The sequence below is a fragment of the Salmo salar genome, chromosome 09 (genome assembly GCF_965601325.2).
Source record: "Salmo salar chromosome 09, fSalSal1, whole genome shotgun sequence".
NCBI lineage: Eukaryota > Metazoa > Chordata > Actinopteri > Salmoniformes > Salmonidae > Salmo > Salmo salar.
Genome location: NC_138299.1, coordinates 87,978,492 through 87,996,721, shown reverse-complemented (window position 1 = coordinate 87,996,721; position 18,230 = coordinate 87,978,492). Strand labels below are relative to the sequence as shown.

Below are 18,230 nucleotides of genomic sequence, written 5' to 3'. Positions count from 1 at the left end.
GAAATATAGTCTTCTCTCAGAGAAGACATTGACAGCTGGAAATATAGTCTCCTCTCAGAGAGGACATTGACAGTTGGAAATATAGTCTCCTCTCCGAGAGGACATTGACAGTTGGAAATATAGTCTTCTCTCAGAGAGGACATTGACAGTTGGAAATATAGTCTCCTCTCAGAGAGGACATTGACACTTGGAAGTATAGTCTTCTCTCAGAGAGGACATTGACAGTTGGAAATATAGTCTCTCTCGTTCAGAGTAGAGACATTGACAGTTGGAAATATAGTCTTCTCTCTTCAGAGAGAGACATTGACAGTTGGAAATATAGTCTTCTCTCAGAGAGGACATTGACAGTTGGAAATATAGTCTCCTCTCAGAGAGGACATTGACAGTTGGAAATATAGTCTTCTCTCAGAGAGGACATTGACAGTTGGAAATATAGTCTCCTCTCAGAGAGGACATTGACAGTTGGAAATATAGTCTCCTCTCAGAGAGGACATTGACAGTTGGAAATATAGTCTCCTCTCAGAGAGGACATTGACAGTTGGAAATATAGTCTTCTCTCAGAGAGGACATTGACAGTTGGAAATATAGTCTCCTCTCAGAGAGGACATTGACAGTTGGAAATATAGTCTCCTCTCAGAGAGGACATTGACAGTTGGAAATATAGTCTCTCTCTCAGAGAGGACATTGACAGTTGGAAATATAGTCTACTCTCAGAGAGGACATTGACAGTTGGAAATATAGTCTTCTCTCAGAGAGGACATTGACAGTTGGAAATATAGTCTTCTCTCAGAGAGGACATTGACAGTTGGAAATATAGTCTCCTCTCAGAGAGGACATTGACAGTTGGAAATATAGTCTTCTCTCAGAGGACATTGACAGTTGGAAATATAGTCTTCTCTCAGAGAAGACATTGACAGTTGCAAATATAGTCTTCTCTCAGAGAGGACATTGACAGTTGGAAATATAGTCTCCTCTCAGAGAGGACATTGACAGTTGGAAATATAGTCTTCTCTCAGAGAGGACATTGACAGTTGGAAATATAGTCTTCTCTCAGAGAGGACATTGACAGTTGGAAATATAGTCTCCTCTCAGAGAGGACATTGACAGTTGGAAATATAGTCTCCTCTCAGAGAGGACATTGACAGTTGGAAATATAGTCTTCTCTCAGAGAGGACATTGACAGTTGGAAATATAGTCTTCTCTCAGAGAGGACATTGACAGTTGGAAATATAGTCTCCTCTCAGAGAGGACATTGACAGTTGGAAATATAGTCTCCTCTCAGAGAGGACATTGACAGTTGGAAATATAGTCTCCTCTCAGAGAAGACATTGACAGTTGGAAATATAGTCTTCTCTCAGAGAGGACATTGACAGTTGGAAATATAGTCTCCTCTCAGAGAAGACATTGACAGTTGGAAATATAGTCTCCTCTCAGCGAGGACATTGACAGTTGGAAATATAGTCTTCTCTCAGAGAGGACATTGACAGTTGGAAATATAGTCTCCTCTCAGAGAGGACATTGACAGTTGGAAATATAATCTCCTCTCAGAGAAGACATTGACAGTTGGAAATATAGTCTTCTCTCAGAGAGGATATTGACAGTTGGAAATATAGTCTTCTCTCCGAGAGGACATTGACAGTTGGAAATATAGTCTTCTCTCAGAGGACATTGACAGTTGGAAATATAGTCTTCTCTCAGAGAAGACATTGACAGTTGGAAATATAGTCTCCTCTCAGAGAGGACATTGACAGTTGGAAATATAGTCTCCTCTCAGAGAGGACATTGACAGTTGGAAATATAGTCTTCTCTCAGAGAGGACATTGACAGTTGGAAATATAGTCTCCTCTCAGAGAGGACATTGACAGTTGGAAATATAGTCTCCTCTCAGAGAGGACATTGACAGTTGGAAATATAGTCTCCTCTCAGAGAGGACATTGACAGTTGGAAATATAGTCTCCTCTCCGAGAGGACATTGACAGTTGGAAATATAGTCTTCTCTCAGAGAGGACATTGACAGTTGGAAATATAGTCTTCTCTCAGAGAGGACATTGACAGTTGGAAATATAGTCTCCTCTCAGAGAGGACATTGACAGTTGGAAATATAGTCTCCTCTCAGAGAGGACATTGACAGTTGGAAATATAGTCTCCTCTCAGAGAAGACATTGACAGTTGGAAATATAGTCTTCTCTCAGAGAGGACATTGACAGTTGGAAATATAGTCTCCTCTCAGAGAAGACATTGACAGTTGGAAATATAGTCTCCTCTCAGCGAGGACATTGACAGTTGGAAATATAGTCTTCTCTCAGAGAGGACATTGACAGTTGGAAATATAGTCTCCTCTCAGAGAGGACATTGACAGTTGGAAATATAGTCTCCTCTCAGAGAAGACATTGACAGTTGGAAATATAGTCTTCTCTCAGAGAGGACATTGACAGTTGGAAATATAGTCTTCTCTCCGAGAGGACATTGACAGTTGGAAATATAGTCTTCTCTCAGAGAAGACATTGACAGTTGGAAATATAGTCTCCTCTCAGAGAGGACATTGACAGTTGGAAATATAGTCTTCTCTCAGAGAGGACATTGACAGTTGGAAATATAGTCTTCTCTCAGAGAAGACATTGACAGTTGGAAATATAGTCTCCTCTCAGAGAGGACATTGACAGTTGGAAATATAGTCTCCTCTCAGAGAGGACATTGACAGTTGGAAATATAGTCTCCTCTCAGAGAGGACATTGACAGTTGGAAATATAGTCTCCTCTCAGAGAGGACATTGACAGTTGGAAATATAGTCTTCTCTCAGAGAGGACATTGACAGTTGGAAATATAGTCTTCTCTCAGAGAGGACATTGACAGTTGGAAATATAGTCTCCTCTCAGAGAGGACATTGACAGTTGGAAATATAGTCTCCTCTCAGAGAGGACATTGACAGTTGGAAATATAGTCTCCTCTCAGAGAGGACATTGATCTCTCAGAGGACATTGACAGTTGGAAATATAGTCTTCTCTCAGAGAGGACATTGACAGTTGGAAATATAGTCTTCTCTCAGAGAGGACATTGACAGTTGGAAATATAGTCTCCTCTCAGAGAGGACATTGACAGTTGGAAATATAGTCTCCTCTCAGAGAGGACATTGACAGTTGGAAATATAGTCTTCTCTCAGAGAGGACATTGACAGTTGGAAATATAGTCTCCTCTCAGAGAGGACATTGACAGTTGGAAATATAGTCTTCTCTCAGAGAGGACATTGACAGTTGGAAATATAGTCTCCTCTCAGAGAGGACATTGACAGTTGGAAATATAGTCTCCTCTCAGAGAGGACATTGACAGTTGGAAATATAGTCTTCTCTCAGAGGACATTGACAGTTGGAAATATAGTCTTCTCTCAGAGAAGACATTGACAGTTGGAAATATAGTCTCCTCTCAGAGAGGACATTGACAGTTGGAAATATAGTCTTCTCTCAGAGGACATTGACAGTTGGAAATATAGTCTTCTCTCAGAGAGGACATTGACAGTTGGAAATATAGTCTCCTCTCAGAGAGGACATTGACAGTTGGAAATATAGTCTTCTCTCAGAGGACATTGACAGTTGGAAATATAGTCTTCTCTCAGAGAAGACATTGACAGTTGGAAATATAGTCTCCTCTCAGAGAGGACATTGACAGTTGGAAATATAGTCTCCTCTCAGAGAGGACATTGACAGTTGGAAATATAGTCTTCTCTCAGAGAGGACATTGACAGTTGGAAATATAGTCTCCTCTCAGAGAGGACATTGACAGTTGGAAATATAGTCTCCTCTCAGAGAGGACATTGACAGTTGGAAATATAGTCTTCTCTCAGAGAGGACATTGACAGTTGGAAATATAGTCTTCTCTCAGAGAGGACATTGACAGTTGGAAATATAGTCTCCTCTCAGAGAGGACATTGACAGTTGGAAATATAGTCTCCTCTCAGAGAGGACATTGACAGTTGGAAATATAGTCTTCTCTCAGAGAGGACATTGACAGTTGGAAATATAGTCTCCTCTCAGAGAGGACATTGACAGTTGGAAATATAGTCTCCTCTCAGAGAGGACATTGACAGTTGGAAATATAGTCTTCTCTCAGAGAGGACATTGACAGTTGGAAATATAGTCTTCTCTCAGAGAGGACATTGACAGTTGGAAATATAGTCTCCTCTCAGAGAGGACATTGACAGTTGGAAATATAGTCTTCTCTCAGAGAGGACATTGACAGTTGGAAATATAGTCTTCTCTCAGAGAGGACATTGACAGTTGGAAATATAGTCTCCTCTCAGAGAGGACATTGACAGTTGGAAATATAGTCTTCTCTCAGAGAGGACATTGACAGTTGGAAATATAGTCTTCTCTCAGAGAGGACATTGACAGTTGGAAATATAGTCTCCTCTCAGAGAGGACATTGACAGTTGGAAATATAGTCTCCTCTCAGAGAGGACATTGACAGTTGGAAATATAGTCTTCTCTCAGAGAGGACATTGACAGTTGGAAATATAGTCTTCTCTCAGAGAGGACATTGACAGTTGGAAATATAGTCTTCTCTCAGAGAGGACATTGACAGTTGGAAATATAGTCTTCTCTCAGAGAGGACATTGACAGTTGGAAATATAGTCTCCTCTCAGAGAGGACATTGACAGTTGGAAATATAGTCTCCTCTCAGAGAGGACATTGACAGTTGGAAATATAGTCTCCTCTCAGAGAGGACATTGACAGTTGGAAATATAGTCTTCTCTCAGAGAGGACATTGACAGTTGGAAATATAGTCTCCTCTCAGAGAGGACATTGACAGTTGGAAATATAGTCTTCTCTCAGAGAGGACATTGACAGTTGGAAATATAGTCTCCTCTCAGAGAGGACATTGACAGTTGGAAATATAGGTTGGAAATATAGTCTCCTCTCAGAGAGGACATTGACAGCTGGAAATATAGTCTCCTCTCAGAGAGGACATTGACAGTTGGAAATATAGTCTCCTCTCAGAGAGGACATTGATAGTTGGAAATATAGTCTCCTCTCAGAGAGGACATTGACAGTTGGAAATATAGTCTTCTCTCAGAGAGGACATTGACAGTTGGAAATATAGTCTTCTCTCAGAGAGGACATTGACAGTTGGAAATATTGTCTCCTCTCAGAGAGGACATTGACAGTTGGAAATATAGTCTCCTCTCAGAAAGGACATTGATAGTTGGAAATATATATAGCCTGCACTACTCTCCGAGAGGACATTGACAGTTGGAAATATAGTCTTCTCTCAGAGAGGACATTGACAGTTGGAAATATAGTCTTCTCTCAGAGAGGACATTGACAGTTGGAAATATAGTCTCCTCTCCGAGAGGACATTGACAGTTGGAAATATAGTCTTCTCTCAGAGAAGACATTGACAGTTGGAAATATAGTCTCCTCTCAGAGAGGACATTGACAGTTGGAAATATAGTCTCCTCTCAGAGAGGACATTGACAGTTGGAAATATCGTCTTCTCTCAGAGAGGACATTGACAGTTGGAAATATAGTCTTCTCTCAGAGAGGACATTGACAGTTGGAAATATAGTCTTCTCTCAGAGGACATTGACAGTTGGGAATATAGTCTTCTCTCAGAGAGGACATTGACAGTTGGAAATATATCTTTTTCCCTCTCTATCCCCCTGTCTCTTATCTTTAACTCTCTTCCCCTCTTTCTCTCCCTCTCTCCTTCCTTCCCTCTCTCACCATATCTCCATCTCTTCCTCCCTCCGTCTCCTTCCCTCTCTATCACCCTCTCTCCACTGGCCCGTAATTATCCCCCCCAGGATACCTCGGCCCCCTCGCCACCCTGCTCTCTTCCCCCTTGGAGGAGGCAGTAAGCCTTTTTATCTCTGAGAGTGTCCTCATCTCCTCTGTGACAGGCAGATTGAGACTGAGGAAGGGCTGCCAGCCTGCCTGCTACAGACTGAAGGGTCTGGAATTGAGGACACAGGAAGGAAGCTAGTAAGACCCCCTGGGTCATATTCAATAGGCACTAAACAGAAGAAAACAGACTGATTTAGGGAGGGACTACCTAAACTTGTACAATAAGAATCTCTCATTTTCATTTTCTGTTGCAATTTATTTTGTTACATTTTGCTACTGTGTGCACTAATGAATACAGCCCTGTTTTTCTTGTAAGGAATAAGAGCTTTGAGGAGATGTATTGTGACTATGTGAGAATCTCAACTGCATACTCCTCGCGTCCTCTCTCCTCTGCTCCAATAGGTTTTGAAAAGGAGGTGAAGAGAGAGGAGAGAGGATCCTCTCTCTTCACCTCCTTTTCAAAACCTATTGGAGCAGAAGGTCAGAGGGGAGGGACCACTGGCTTTCTCATCCAATGGGTTTTGAGAAGGTGCGAGGAGAGAAGAGAGGAGTATGCCAGGAGTAAGCAATTGAGATTCTCCCTATATCTAGGGTTGCTATTCAGGCTTATATGCTTCTTGAGGGAAAAAACATTAACTTCCCTCACCTCTCATTTCAATCAGAAGTGATGCTTTTGCATTGATTAGAATCAATATAAAATCATTATCTGAGGAGAAATAAAGTTGAACTAAGTGAGGCAAATAAAAATTGGGGCCAGATGAAGAGAGAGAACAAGGGAGAGAGGGAGATAAAGTTACAATGCTGGAGCAAGGGAGACAGGAGGTGAAGTGAAATATTGCAGAATCCAAATTGGGTTCTGTGGGGTGCAGCGAGACACGGGCGAAGGATGAGAGAGCGATCGAAACAGCAATTAACCGAGCAGGAAAGAAGGAGAAAGTGCGACTGACATTAATAACCTTCTCATAGAGAGACAGAGTCAAGATTTACACTCACACACTGTCGGAGATGAGGCTCCACTGCAAAGCTCATCACTTCTACACAAACTTCACCTTCAACCGACCTACACACTCTTTACTCAAGGATAGAGATCATTCAACTTTAATGTACTTTGTGCATCTGACACATCTATATGATGGAACGAGATAGAGAGACATATTATATCACAATAAAACCACACCCAGATTGTATAGCGTGCTGTTTAGATTGGTACAAGGCTGTATTTCGTGTCACAATACCGCTGCGTATAGGCTTCAGTTGGGTTTACAAACCAGACTATTGCAGTAAACACAGGGTGTGTCTATAATGGCAACCTATTCCCTTTGCACCCTATTCCCTTTATAGTGCTCTACTTTTGATCATCAGTACCTTTTGGGGTGCATCCACAGACATCAATCAGCATGTCCTTTACCTGTTTGTCATTTCTTGTCCGTTCCAGCAGAGGGAGTGGTTGCTTGGCGCTGCAGGCTCCCGGCTACACAGAGCCTCTCCCAAACCACTGAAGAAGGAACTGAATCCCCTCAGGCTGGAAATAAACTCCCTGAGGGGGAGAGGGAGGGATGAGAGGAGAAGAGAAGTGAAAAAAAGAGAATAGAATTAATAATGGTAATGATTATATTATTATATTACACCGTAGCTAATAATGCTGGTCAGCAAAGAGGAGGGAGGGGAGAGTAGATAGAGAGAGAGAGAGAGAGAGAGAGAGAGAGAGAAACATAGATAAACCGGCAAATTAAACATCATTATATGAGATGGAGCGAGAGACAGAGGAAGAGATATAGAATGAAGGAGGAAATTAAAGAGTCTAATGGTGGGGACAGTGAAGGAGATCCCTAGAGAGAATTATAGAGAGAGAGGGAGATATTCAGCTGTAGAGAGTGACTGTGTCCCAAATGGAACCCTATTTCCTTTATAAAGCACTACTCTGCTCAAAAGTAGTGCACTATAAAGGGAATGGTAGTGCACTATAAACGGAGTAGGATGCCATTTGCGATGCAGGTGAGGGTTTGTGTGTCTAAAAGATATTAATCTGGCCACTCTGCTGAAGCCATTGGCCTGCTGAGAATCAGTACTCTGTTCATTTAAGCCTGTTTCTGGAAAATGAGTGAATAACGCATATTTAAGCCTGTTTCTGGAAAGTGAGTGAATAATGCATATTTAAGCCTGTTTCTGGAAAGTGAGTGAATAATGCATATTTAAGCCTGTTTCTGGAAAGTGAGTGAATAATGCATATTTAAGCCTGTTTCTAGAAAGTGAGTGAATAACGCATATTTAAGCCTGTTTCTGGAAAGTGAGTGAATAACGCATATTTAAGCCTGTTTCTGGAAAGTGAGTGAATAACGCATATTTAAGCCTGTTTCTGGAAAGTGAGTAAATAGACCATTCCCCCAGCTCCTACCCATTCATCTGGACCACATACCTACCCCCAGGTCATACCCATTCATCTGGACCTTGGTCCTTCACCCAGGTCCTACCCATTCATCTGGAACATAGACCTTCCCCCAGCTCCTACCCATTCATCTGGACCTTAGACATTCCCCCAGCTCCTACCCAGTCATCTGGATATTAGACCTTCCCCCAGCTCCTTCCCATTCATCTAGACCTTAGACCTTTCCCCAGCTCCTACCCATCCATCTGGACCTTAGAACCTTCCCCCAGCTCCTACCCATTCATCTGGATCATAGACCTTCATCCAGCTCCAACCCATTCATCGGGACCTTAGACCTTTCCCCCAGCTCCTACCCATTCATCTGGAACATAGACCTTCCCCCAGCTACTACACATTCATCTGGACCTTAGACCTTCCCCCAGCTCCTACCCATTCATATGGACCTTAGACCTTTCCCCCAGCTCCTACCCATTCATCTGGACCTTAGACCTTTCCCCCAGCTATTACCCATTCACCTGGATCATAGAACTTCATCCAGCTCCAACCCATTCATCTGGACCACAGACCTTTCCCCCAGCTCCTACCCATTCATCTAGATCTTAGACCTTTCCCCCAGCTCCTACACATTCATATGGACCTTAGACCTTTCCCCAGCTCCTACACATTCACCTGGACCATAGACCTTCATCCAGCTCCTACCAATTCATCTGAACCTTAGTCCATTCCCCCAGCTCCTACCCATTCATCTGGACCATAGACCTTCCCCCAGCTCCTACACATTCATCTGGACCTTAGACCTTCCCCCAGCTCTTACCCATTCATCTGGACCTTAGACCTTTCCCCCAGCTATTACCCATTCACCTGGATCATAGAACTTCATCCAGCTCCAACCCATTCATCTGGACCACAGACCTTTCCCCCAGCTCCTACCCATTCATCTAGCTCTTAGACCTTTCCCCCAGCTCCTACCCATTCATCTGGACCTTATACCTTTCCCCCAGCTCCTAGAAATTCATCTGAACCTTAGACCTATCCCACAGCTCCTACTCATTCATATGGACCTTAGACTTTCCCCCAGCTCCTACTCTTTCATCTGGACCATAGTCCTTCCCCCAGCTCCTACACATTAATCTGGACAATAGACCTTCCCCCAGCACCTACCCATTCATCTGGACCATAGACCTTTCCCCCAGATCCTACCCATTCATCTGGACCATACACCATTCCCCCAACTCCTACCCATTCATCTGGACCTTAGACCTTTCCCCCAGCTCCTACCCATTCATCTGGACCACAGACCTACCCCCAGCTCATAACCATTCATCTGGACCTTGGTCCTTCACCCAGGTCCTACCCATTCATCTGGAACATAGACCTTCCCCCAGCTCCTACCCATTCATCTGGACCATAGACCTTTCCCCCAGCTCCTACCCATTCATCTGGACCACAGACCTACCCCCAGCTCATACCCATTCATCTGGACCTTATACCTTTCCCACAGCCCTACCCATTCACCTGGACCTTAGACCTTTCCCCAGATCCTACCCATTCATCTGGACCACAGACCTTCCCCCAGCTACTACCGATTCATCTGGACCTTAGACCTTTCCCCCAGCTCCAACCCATTCATCTGGACCTTAGACGTTCCCCCAGCTCCTACCCAGTCAACTGGATATTAGACCTTTCCCCCAGCTCCAACCCATTCATCTAGACCTTAGACCTTTCCCCAGCTCCTACCCATCCATCTGGACCTTAGAACTTTCCCCCAGCTCCTACCCATTCATCTGGACCTTAGAATATTCCCCCAGCTTCTCCCCATTCATCTGGACCTTATAACTTTCCCCAGCTCCTACCCATTCACCTGGACCATAGACCTTCATCCAGCTCCTACCAATTCATCTGAACCTTAGTCCATTCCCCCAGCTCCTACCCATTAATCTGGACCATAGACCTTCCCCCAGCTCCTACACATTCATCTGGACCTTAGACCTTCCCCCAGCTCCTACACATTCATCTGGACCTTAGACCTTCCCCCAGCTCTTACCCATTCATCTGGACCTTAGACCTTTCCCCCAGCTATTACCCATTCACCTGGATCATAGAACTTCATCCAGGTCCAACCCATTCATCTGGACCACAGACCTTTCCCCCAGCTCCTACCCATTCATCTAGATCTTAGACCTTTCCCCCAGCTCCTACCCGTTCATCTGGACCTTATACCTTTCCCCCAGCTCCTAGAAATTCATCTGAACCTTAGACCTATCCCACAGCTCCTACACATTCATATGGACCTTAGACCTTTCCCCCAGCTCCTACTCTTTCATCTGGACCTTAGACCTTTCCCCAGCTCCTACCCATCCATCTGGACCTTAGACCTTTCCCCCAGATCCTACCCATTCATCTGGACCATACACCATTCCCCCAACTCCTACCCATTCATCTGGACCTTAGACCTTTCCCCCAGCTCCTACCCAGTCATCTGGACCACAGACCTACCCCCAGCTCATACCCATTCATCTGGACCTTGGTCCTTCACCCAGGTCCTACCCATTCATCTGGAACATAGACATTTCCCACAGCTCCTACCCATTCACCTGGACCTTAGACCTTTCCCCAGATCCTACCCATTCATCTGGACCACAGACCTTCCCCCAGCTACTACCGATTCATCTGGACCTTAGACCTTTCACCCAGCTCCAACCCATTCATCTAGACCTTAGACCTTTCCCCAGCTCCTACCCATCCATCTGGACCTTAGAACCTTCCCCCAGCTCCTACCCATTCATCTAGATCATAGACCTTCATCCAGCTCCAACCCATTCATCTGAACCTTAGACCTATCCCACAGCTACTAAACATTCATCTGGATCTTAGACCTTTCCCCCAGCTCCTACTCATTCATCTGGAACTTAGACCTTTCCCCAGCTCCTACCCATCCATCTGGACCTTAGAACTGTCCCCCAGCTCCTACCCATTATTCTGGACCATAGACCTTCCCCAAGTTGCTACCCATTCATCTGGACCTTAGACATTCCCCCAGCTCCAACCGATTCATATGGACCTTAGACCTTTCCCCCAGCTCCTACCCATTCATCTGGACCTTAGACCTTTCCCCCAGATCATACCCATTCATCTGGACCTTAGACCTTTCCCTCAGATTCTACCCATTCATCTGGACCTTAGTGCTTTCCCCCAGCTCCTACCCATTCACCTGGACCATAGACCTTCCCCCAGCTCCTACCCATTCATCTGAACCTTAGACCTATCACACAGCTCCTAAACATTCATCTGGATCTTAGACCTTCCCCCCAGCTCCTACTCATTCATCTGGACAACAGACCTTTCCCCCAGCTCCTACCCATTCATCTAGATCTTAGACCTTTCCCCCAGCTCCTACCCATTCATCTGGACCTTATACCTTTCCCCCAGCTCCTAGAAATTCATCTGAACCTTAGACCTATCACACAGCTCCTACACATTCATATGGACCTTAGACCTTTCCCCCAGCTCCTACTCTTTCATCTGGACCTTAGACCTTTCGCCAGCTCCTACCCATCCATCTGGACCTTAGACTTTCCCCCAGCTCCTACACATTCATCTGGACAATAGACCTTCCCCCAGCACCTACCCATTCATCTGGACCATAGACCTTTCCCCCAGATGCTAGCCATTCATCTGGACCAAACACCATTCCCCCAACTCCTACCCATTCATCTGGACCTTAGACCTTTCCCCCATATCCTACCCATTCATCTGGACCACAGACCTCCCCCCAGCTCCTACCCATTCATCTGGACCTTGGTCCTTCACCCAGGTCCTACCCATTCATCTGGAACATAGCCCTTCCCCCAGCTCCTACCCATTCATCTGGACCATAGACCTTCCCCCAGCTCCTACACATCCATTTGGACCTTATACCTTTCCCCAGCTCCTACCCATTCACCTAGACCATAGACCTTCCCCCAGCTCCTACCCAGTCATCTGGATATTAGACCTTTCCCCCAGTTCAAACCCATTCATCTAGACCTTAGACGTTTCCCCAGCTCCTACCCATTCATCTTGACCTTAGAATGTTCCCCCAGCTCCTACAAATTCATCTGGACCATAGACCTTCCCCCAGCTCCTACACATTCATCTGGACCTTATAACTTTCCCCAGCTCCTACCCATTCACCTGGACCATAGACCTTCATCCAGCTCCTACCAATTCATCTGAACCTTAGTCCATTCCCCCAGCTCCTACCCATTCATCTGGACCATAGATCTTTCCCCCAGCTCCTACCCATTCATCTGGACCGTAGACCTTTCCCCCAGCTATTACCCATTCACCTGGATCATAGAACTTCATCCAGCTCCAACCCATTCATCTGGACCACAGACCTTTCCCCCAGCTCCTACCCATTCATCTAGATCTTAGACCTTTCCCCCCGCTCCTACTCATTCATCTGGACCTTAGACCTTTCCCCAGCTCCTACCCATCCATCTGGACCTTAGACTTTCCCCCAGCTCCTACACATTCATCTGGACAATAGACCTTCCCCCAGCACCTACCCATTCATCTGGACCATAGACCTTTGCCCCAGATTCTACCCATTCATCTGGACCATACACCATTCCCCCAACTCCTACCCATTCATCTGGACCTTAGACCTTTCCCCCAGCTCCTACCCATTCATCTGGACCACAGACCTACCCCCAGCTCATACCCATTCATCTGGACCTTGGTCCTTCACCCAGCTACTACCCAGTCATCTGGATATTAGACCTTCCCCCAGCTCCTACCCATTAATCTAGACCTTAGACCTTTCCCCAGCTCCTACCCATCAATCTGGACCTTAGAACCTTCCCCCAGCTCGTACCCATTCATCTGGATCATAGACCTTCATCCAGCTCCAAATCATTCATCTGGACCTTAGACCTTTCCCCCAGCTCCTACCCATTCAGATGGAACATAGACCTTCCCCCAGCTACTACACATTCATCTGGACCTTATAACTTTCCCCAGCTCCAACCCATTCTTCAGGACCATAGACCTTTCCCAAATCTCCTACCCATTCATCTGGACAACAGACCTACCCCCAGCTCATACCCATTCATCTGGACCTTGGTCCTTCACCCAGGTCCTACCCATTCATCTGGAACATAGACCTTCCCCCATCTCCTACCCATTCATCTGGACCATAGACCATTCTCCCAGCTCCTACCCATTCATCTGGACCATAGACCTTCCCCCAGCTCCTACACATTCATTTGGACCTTACACCTTTCCCCAGCTCCTACCCATTCACCTAGACCATAGACCTTCCCCCATCTCCTACCCATTCATCTGGACCATAGACCTTTCCCTAGCTCCTACCCATTAATCAGGACCAAAGACATTTCCCCCATCTCCTACCCATTCACCTGGACCATAGACCTTCATCCAGCTCCTACCAATTCATCTGAACCTTAGTCCATTCCCCCAGCTCCTACCCTTTCATCTGGACCAAAGACCTTCCCCCAGCTCCTACACATTCATCTGGACCTTAGACCTTCCCCCAGCTCCTACCCATTCATCTGGACCTTAGACCTTCCCCCAGCTCCTACCCATTCACCGGGACAATAGACCTTCCCCCAGCTCCTACCCATTCATCTGGAACATAGACCTTCCCCCAGCTCCTACCCATTCATCTGGTCCATAGACCATTCCCCCAGCTCCTACCCATTCATCTGGACCTTAGACCTTTCCCCCAGCTCCTACCCATTCATCTGGACCACAGACCTACCCCCAGCTCATACCCATTCATCTGGAACTTATACCTTTCCCACAGCCCTACCCATTCACCTGGACCTTAGACCTTTCCCCAGATCCTACCCATTCATCTGGAACACAGACCTTCCCCCAGCTACTACCGATTCATCTGGACCTTAGACCTTTCCCCCAGCTCCAACCCATTCATCTGGACCTTAGACGTTCCCCCAGCTCCTACCCAGTCAACTGGATATTAGACCTTTCCCCCAGCTCCAACCCATTCATCTAGACCTTAGACCTTTCCCCAGCTCCTACCCATCCATCTGGACCTTAGAACTTTCCCCCAGCTCCTACCCATTCATCTGGACCTTAGAATATTCCCCCAGCTTCTCCCCATTCATCTGGACCTTATAACTTTCCCCAGCTCCTACCCATTCACCTGGACCATAGACCTTCATCCAGCTCCTACCAATTCATCTGAACCTTAGTCCATTCCCCCAGCTCCTACCCATTCACCTGGACCATAGACCTTCCCCCAGCTCCTACCCATTCATCTGAACCTTAGACCTATCACACAGCTCCTAAACATTCATCTGGATCTTAGACCTTCCCCCCAGCTCCTACTCATTCATCTGGACAACAGACCTTTCCCCCAGCTCCTACCCATTCATCTAGATCTTAGACCTTTCCCCCAGCTATTACCCATTCACCTGGATCATAGAACTTCATCCAGCTCCAACCCATTCATCTGGACCACAGACCTTTCCCCCAGCTCCTACCCATTCATCTAGATCTTAGACCTTTCCCCCAGCTCCTACCCGTTCATCTGGACCTTATACCTTTCCCCCAGCTCCTAGAAATTCATCTGAACCTTAGACCTATCCCACAGCTCCTACACATTCATATGGACCTTAGACCTTTCCCCCAGCTCCTACTCTTTCATCTGGACCTTAGACCTTTCCCCAGCTCCTACCCATCCATCTGGACCATAGACCTTTCCCCCAGATCCTACCCATTCATCTGGACCATACACCATTCCCCCAACTCCTACCCATTCATCTGGACCTTAGACCTTTCCCCCAGCTCCTACCCATTCATCTGGACCACAGACCTACCCCCAGCTCATACCCATTCATCTGGACCTTGGTCCTTCACCCAGGTCCTACCCAGTCATCTGGATCATTAGACCTTCCCCCAGCTCCTACCCATTAATCTAGACCTTAGACCTTTCCCCAGCTCCTACCCATCAATCTGGACCTTAGAACCTTCCCCCAGCTCGTACCCATTCATCTGGATCATAGACCTTCATCCAGCTCCAAATCATTCATCTGGACCTTAGACCTTTCCCCCAGCTCCTACCCATTCAGATGGAACATAGACCTTCCCCCAGCTACTACACATTCATCTGGACCTTATAGACTTTCCCCAGCTCCAACCCATTCTTCAGGACCATAGACCTTTCCCAAATCTCCTACCCATTCATCTGGACAACAGACCTACCCCCAGCTCATACCCATTCATCTGGACCTTGGTCCTTCACCCAGGTCCTACCCATTCATCTGGACCATAGACCTTCCCCCATCTCCTACCCATTCATCTGGACCATAGACCATTCTCCCAGCTCCTACCCATTCATCTGGACCTTAGACCTTCCCCCAGCTCCTACACATTCATTTGGACCTTAGACCTTTCCCCAGCTCCTACCCATTCACCTAGACCATAGACCTTCCCCCAGCTCCTACCCATTCATCTGGACCTTAGACCTTTCCCTCAGCTCCTACCCATTCATCTGGACCATAGACATTTCCCCCAGCTCCTACCCATTCACCTGGACCATAGACCTTCATCCAGCTCCTACCAATTCATCTGAACCTTAGTCCATTCCCCCAGCTCCTACCCTTTCATCTGGACCAAAGACCTTCCCCCAGCTCCTACACATTCATCTGGACCTTAGACCTTCCCCCAGCTCCTACCCATTCATCTGGACCTTAGACCTTCCCCCAGCTCCTACCCATTCACCGGGACAATAGACCTTCCCCCAGCTCCTACCCATTCATCTGGAACATAGACCTTCCCCCAGCTCCTACCCATTCATCTGGTCCATAGACCATTCCCCCAGCTCCTACCCATTCATCTGGACCTTAGACCTTTCCCCCAGCTCCTACCCATTCATCTGGACCACAGACCTACCCCCAGCTCATACCCATTCATCTGGAACTTATACCTTTCCCACAGCCCTACCCATTCACCTGGACCTTAGACCTTTCCCCAGATCCTACCCATTCATCTGGAACACAGACCTTCCCCCAGCTACTACCGATTCATCTGGACCTTAGACCTTTCCCCCAGCTCCAACCCATTCATCTGGACCTTAGACGTTCCCCCAGCTCCTACCCAGTCAACTGGATATTAGACCTTTCCCCCAGCTCCAACCCATTCATCTAGACCTTAGACCTTTCCCCAGCTCCTACCCATCCATCTGGACCTTAGAACTTTCCCCCAGCTCCTACCCATTCATCTGGACCTTAGAATATTCCCCCAGCTTCTCCCCATTCATCTGGACCTTATAACTTTCCCCAGCTCCTACCCATTCACCTGGACCATAGACCTTCATCCAGCTCCTACCAATTCATCTGAACCTTAGTCCATTCCCCCAGCTCCTACCCATTCATCTGGACCATAGACCTTCCCCCAGCTCCTACACATTCATCTGGACCTTAGACCTTCCCCCAGCTCCTACCCATTCATCTGGACCATAGACCTTCCCCCAGCTCCTACACATTCATCTGGACCTTAGACCTTCCCCCAGCTCTTACCCATTCATCTGGACCTTAGACCTTTCCCCCAGCTATTACCCATTCACCTGGATCATAGAACTTCATCCAGCTCCAACCCATTCATCTGGACCACAGACCTTTCCCCCAGCTCCTACCCATTCATCTAGATCTTAGACCTTTCCCCCAGCTCCTACCCGTTCATCTGGACCTTATACCTTTCCCCCAGCTCCTAGAAATTCATCTGAACCTTAGACCTATCCCACAGCTCCTACACATTCATATGGACCTTAGACCTTTCCCCCAGCTCCTACTCTTTCATCTGGACCTTAGACCTTTCCCCAGCTCCTACCCATCCATCTGGACCTTAGACCATTCCCCCAGATCCTACCCATTCATCTGGACCATACACCATTCCCCCAACTCCTACCAATTCATCTGGACCTTAGACCTTTCCCCCAGCTCCTACCCATTCATCTGGACCACAGACCTACCCCCAGCTCATACCCATTCATCTGGACCTTGGTCCTTCACCCAGGTCCTACCAATTCATCTGGAACATAGACCTTTCCCACAGCTCCTACCCATTCACCTGGACCTTAGACCTTTCCCCAGATCCTACCCATTCATCTGGACCACATACCTTCCCCCAGCTACTACCGATTCATCTGGACCTTAGACCTTTCACCCAGCTCCAACCCATTCATCTAGACCTTAGACCTTTCCCCAGCTCCTACCCATCCATCTGGACCTTAGAACCTTCCCCCAGCTCCTACCCATTCATCTAGATCATAGACCTTCATCCAGCTCCAACCCATTCATCTGAACCTTAGACCTATCCCACAGCTCCTAAACATTCATCTGGATCTTAGACCTTTCCCCCAGCTCCTACTCATTCATCTGGAACTTAGACCTTTCCCCAGCTCCTACCCATCCATCTGGACCTTAGAACTGTCCCCCAGCTCCTACCCATTATTCTGGACCATAGACCTTCCCCAAGTTGCTACCCATTCATCTGGACCTTAGACATTCCCCCAGCTCCTACCCATTCATATGGACCTTAGACCTTTCCCCCAGCTCCTACCCATTCATCTGGACCTTAGACCTTTCCCCCAGATCATACCCATTCATCTGGACCTTAGACCTTTCCCTCAGATTCTACCCATTCATCTGGACCTTAGTGCTTTCCCCCAGCTCCTACCCATTCACCTGGACCATAGACATTCCCCCAGCTCCTACCCATTCATCTGAACCTTAGACCTATCCCACAGCTCCTAAACATTCATCTGGATCTTAGACCTTCCCCCCAGCTCCTACTCATTCATCTGGACAACAGACCTTTCCCCCAGCTCCTACCCATTCATCTAGATCTTAGACCTTTCCCCCAGCTCCTACCCATTCATCTGGACCTTATACCTTTCCCCCAGCTCCTAGAAATTCATCTGAACCTTAGACCTATCACACAGCTCCTACACATTCATATGGACCTTAGACCTTTCCCCC

The 18,230-nt window shown here is 46.8% G+C and overlaps 1 protein-coding gene across 1 annotated transcript in view; it reads right to left on the bottom strand.

Annotated features, from left to right (window-relative positions):
* The window catches only part of gpc3 (glypican 3), a 425,503-nt gene that overhangs the window by 197,752 nt on the left and 209,521 nt on the right, over positions 1 to 18,230 (bottom strand). Inside the window, exon 5 of the mRNA XM_045724105.2 lies at positions 7,246 to 7,374. Coding sequence (XP_045580061.1) covers positions 7,246 to 7,374 — 129 coding nt within the window. The remainder of the gene's footprint in view (positions 1 to 7,245; positions 7,375 to 18,230) is intronic.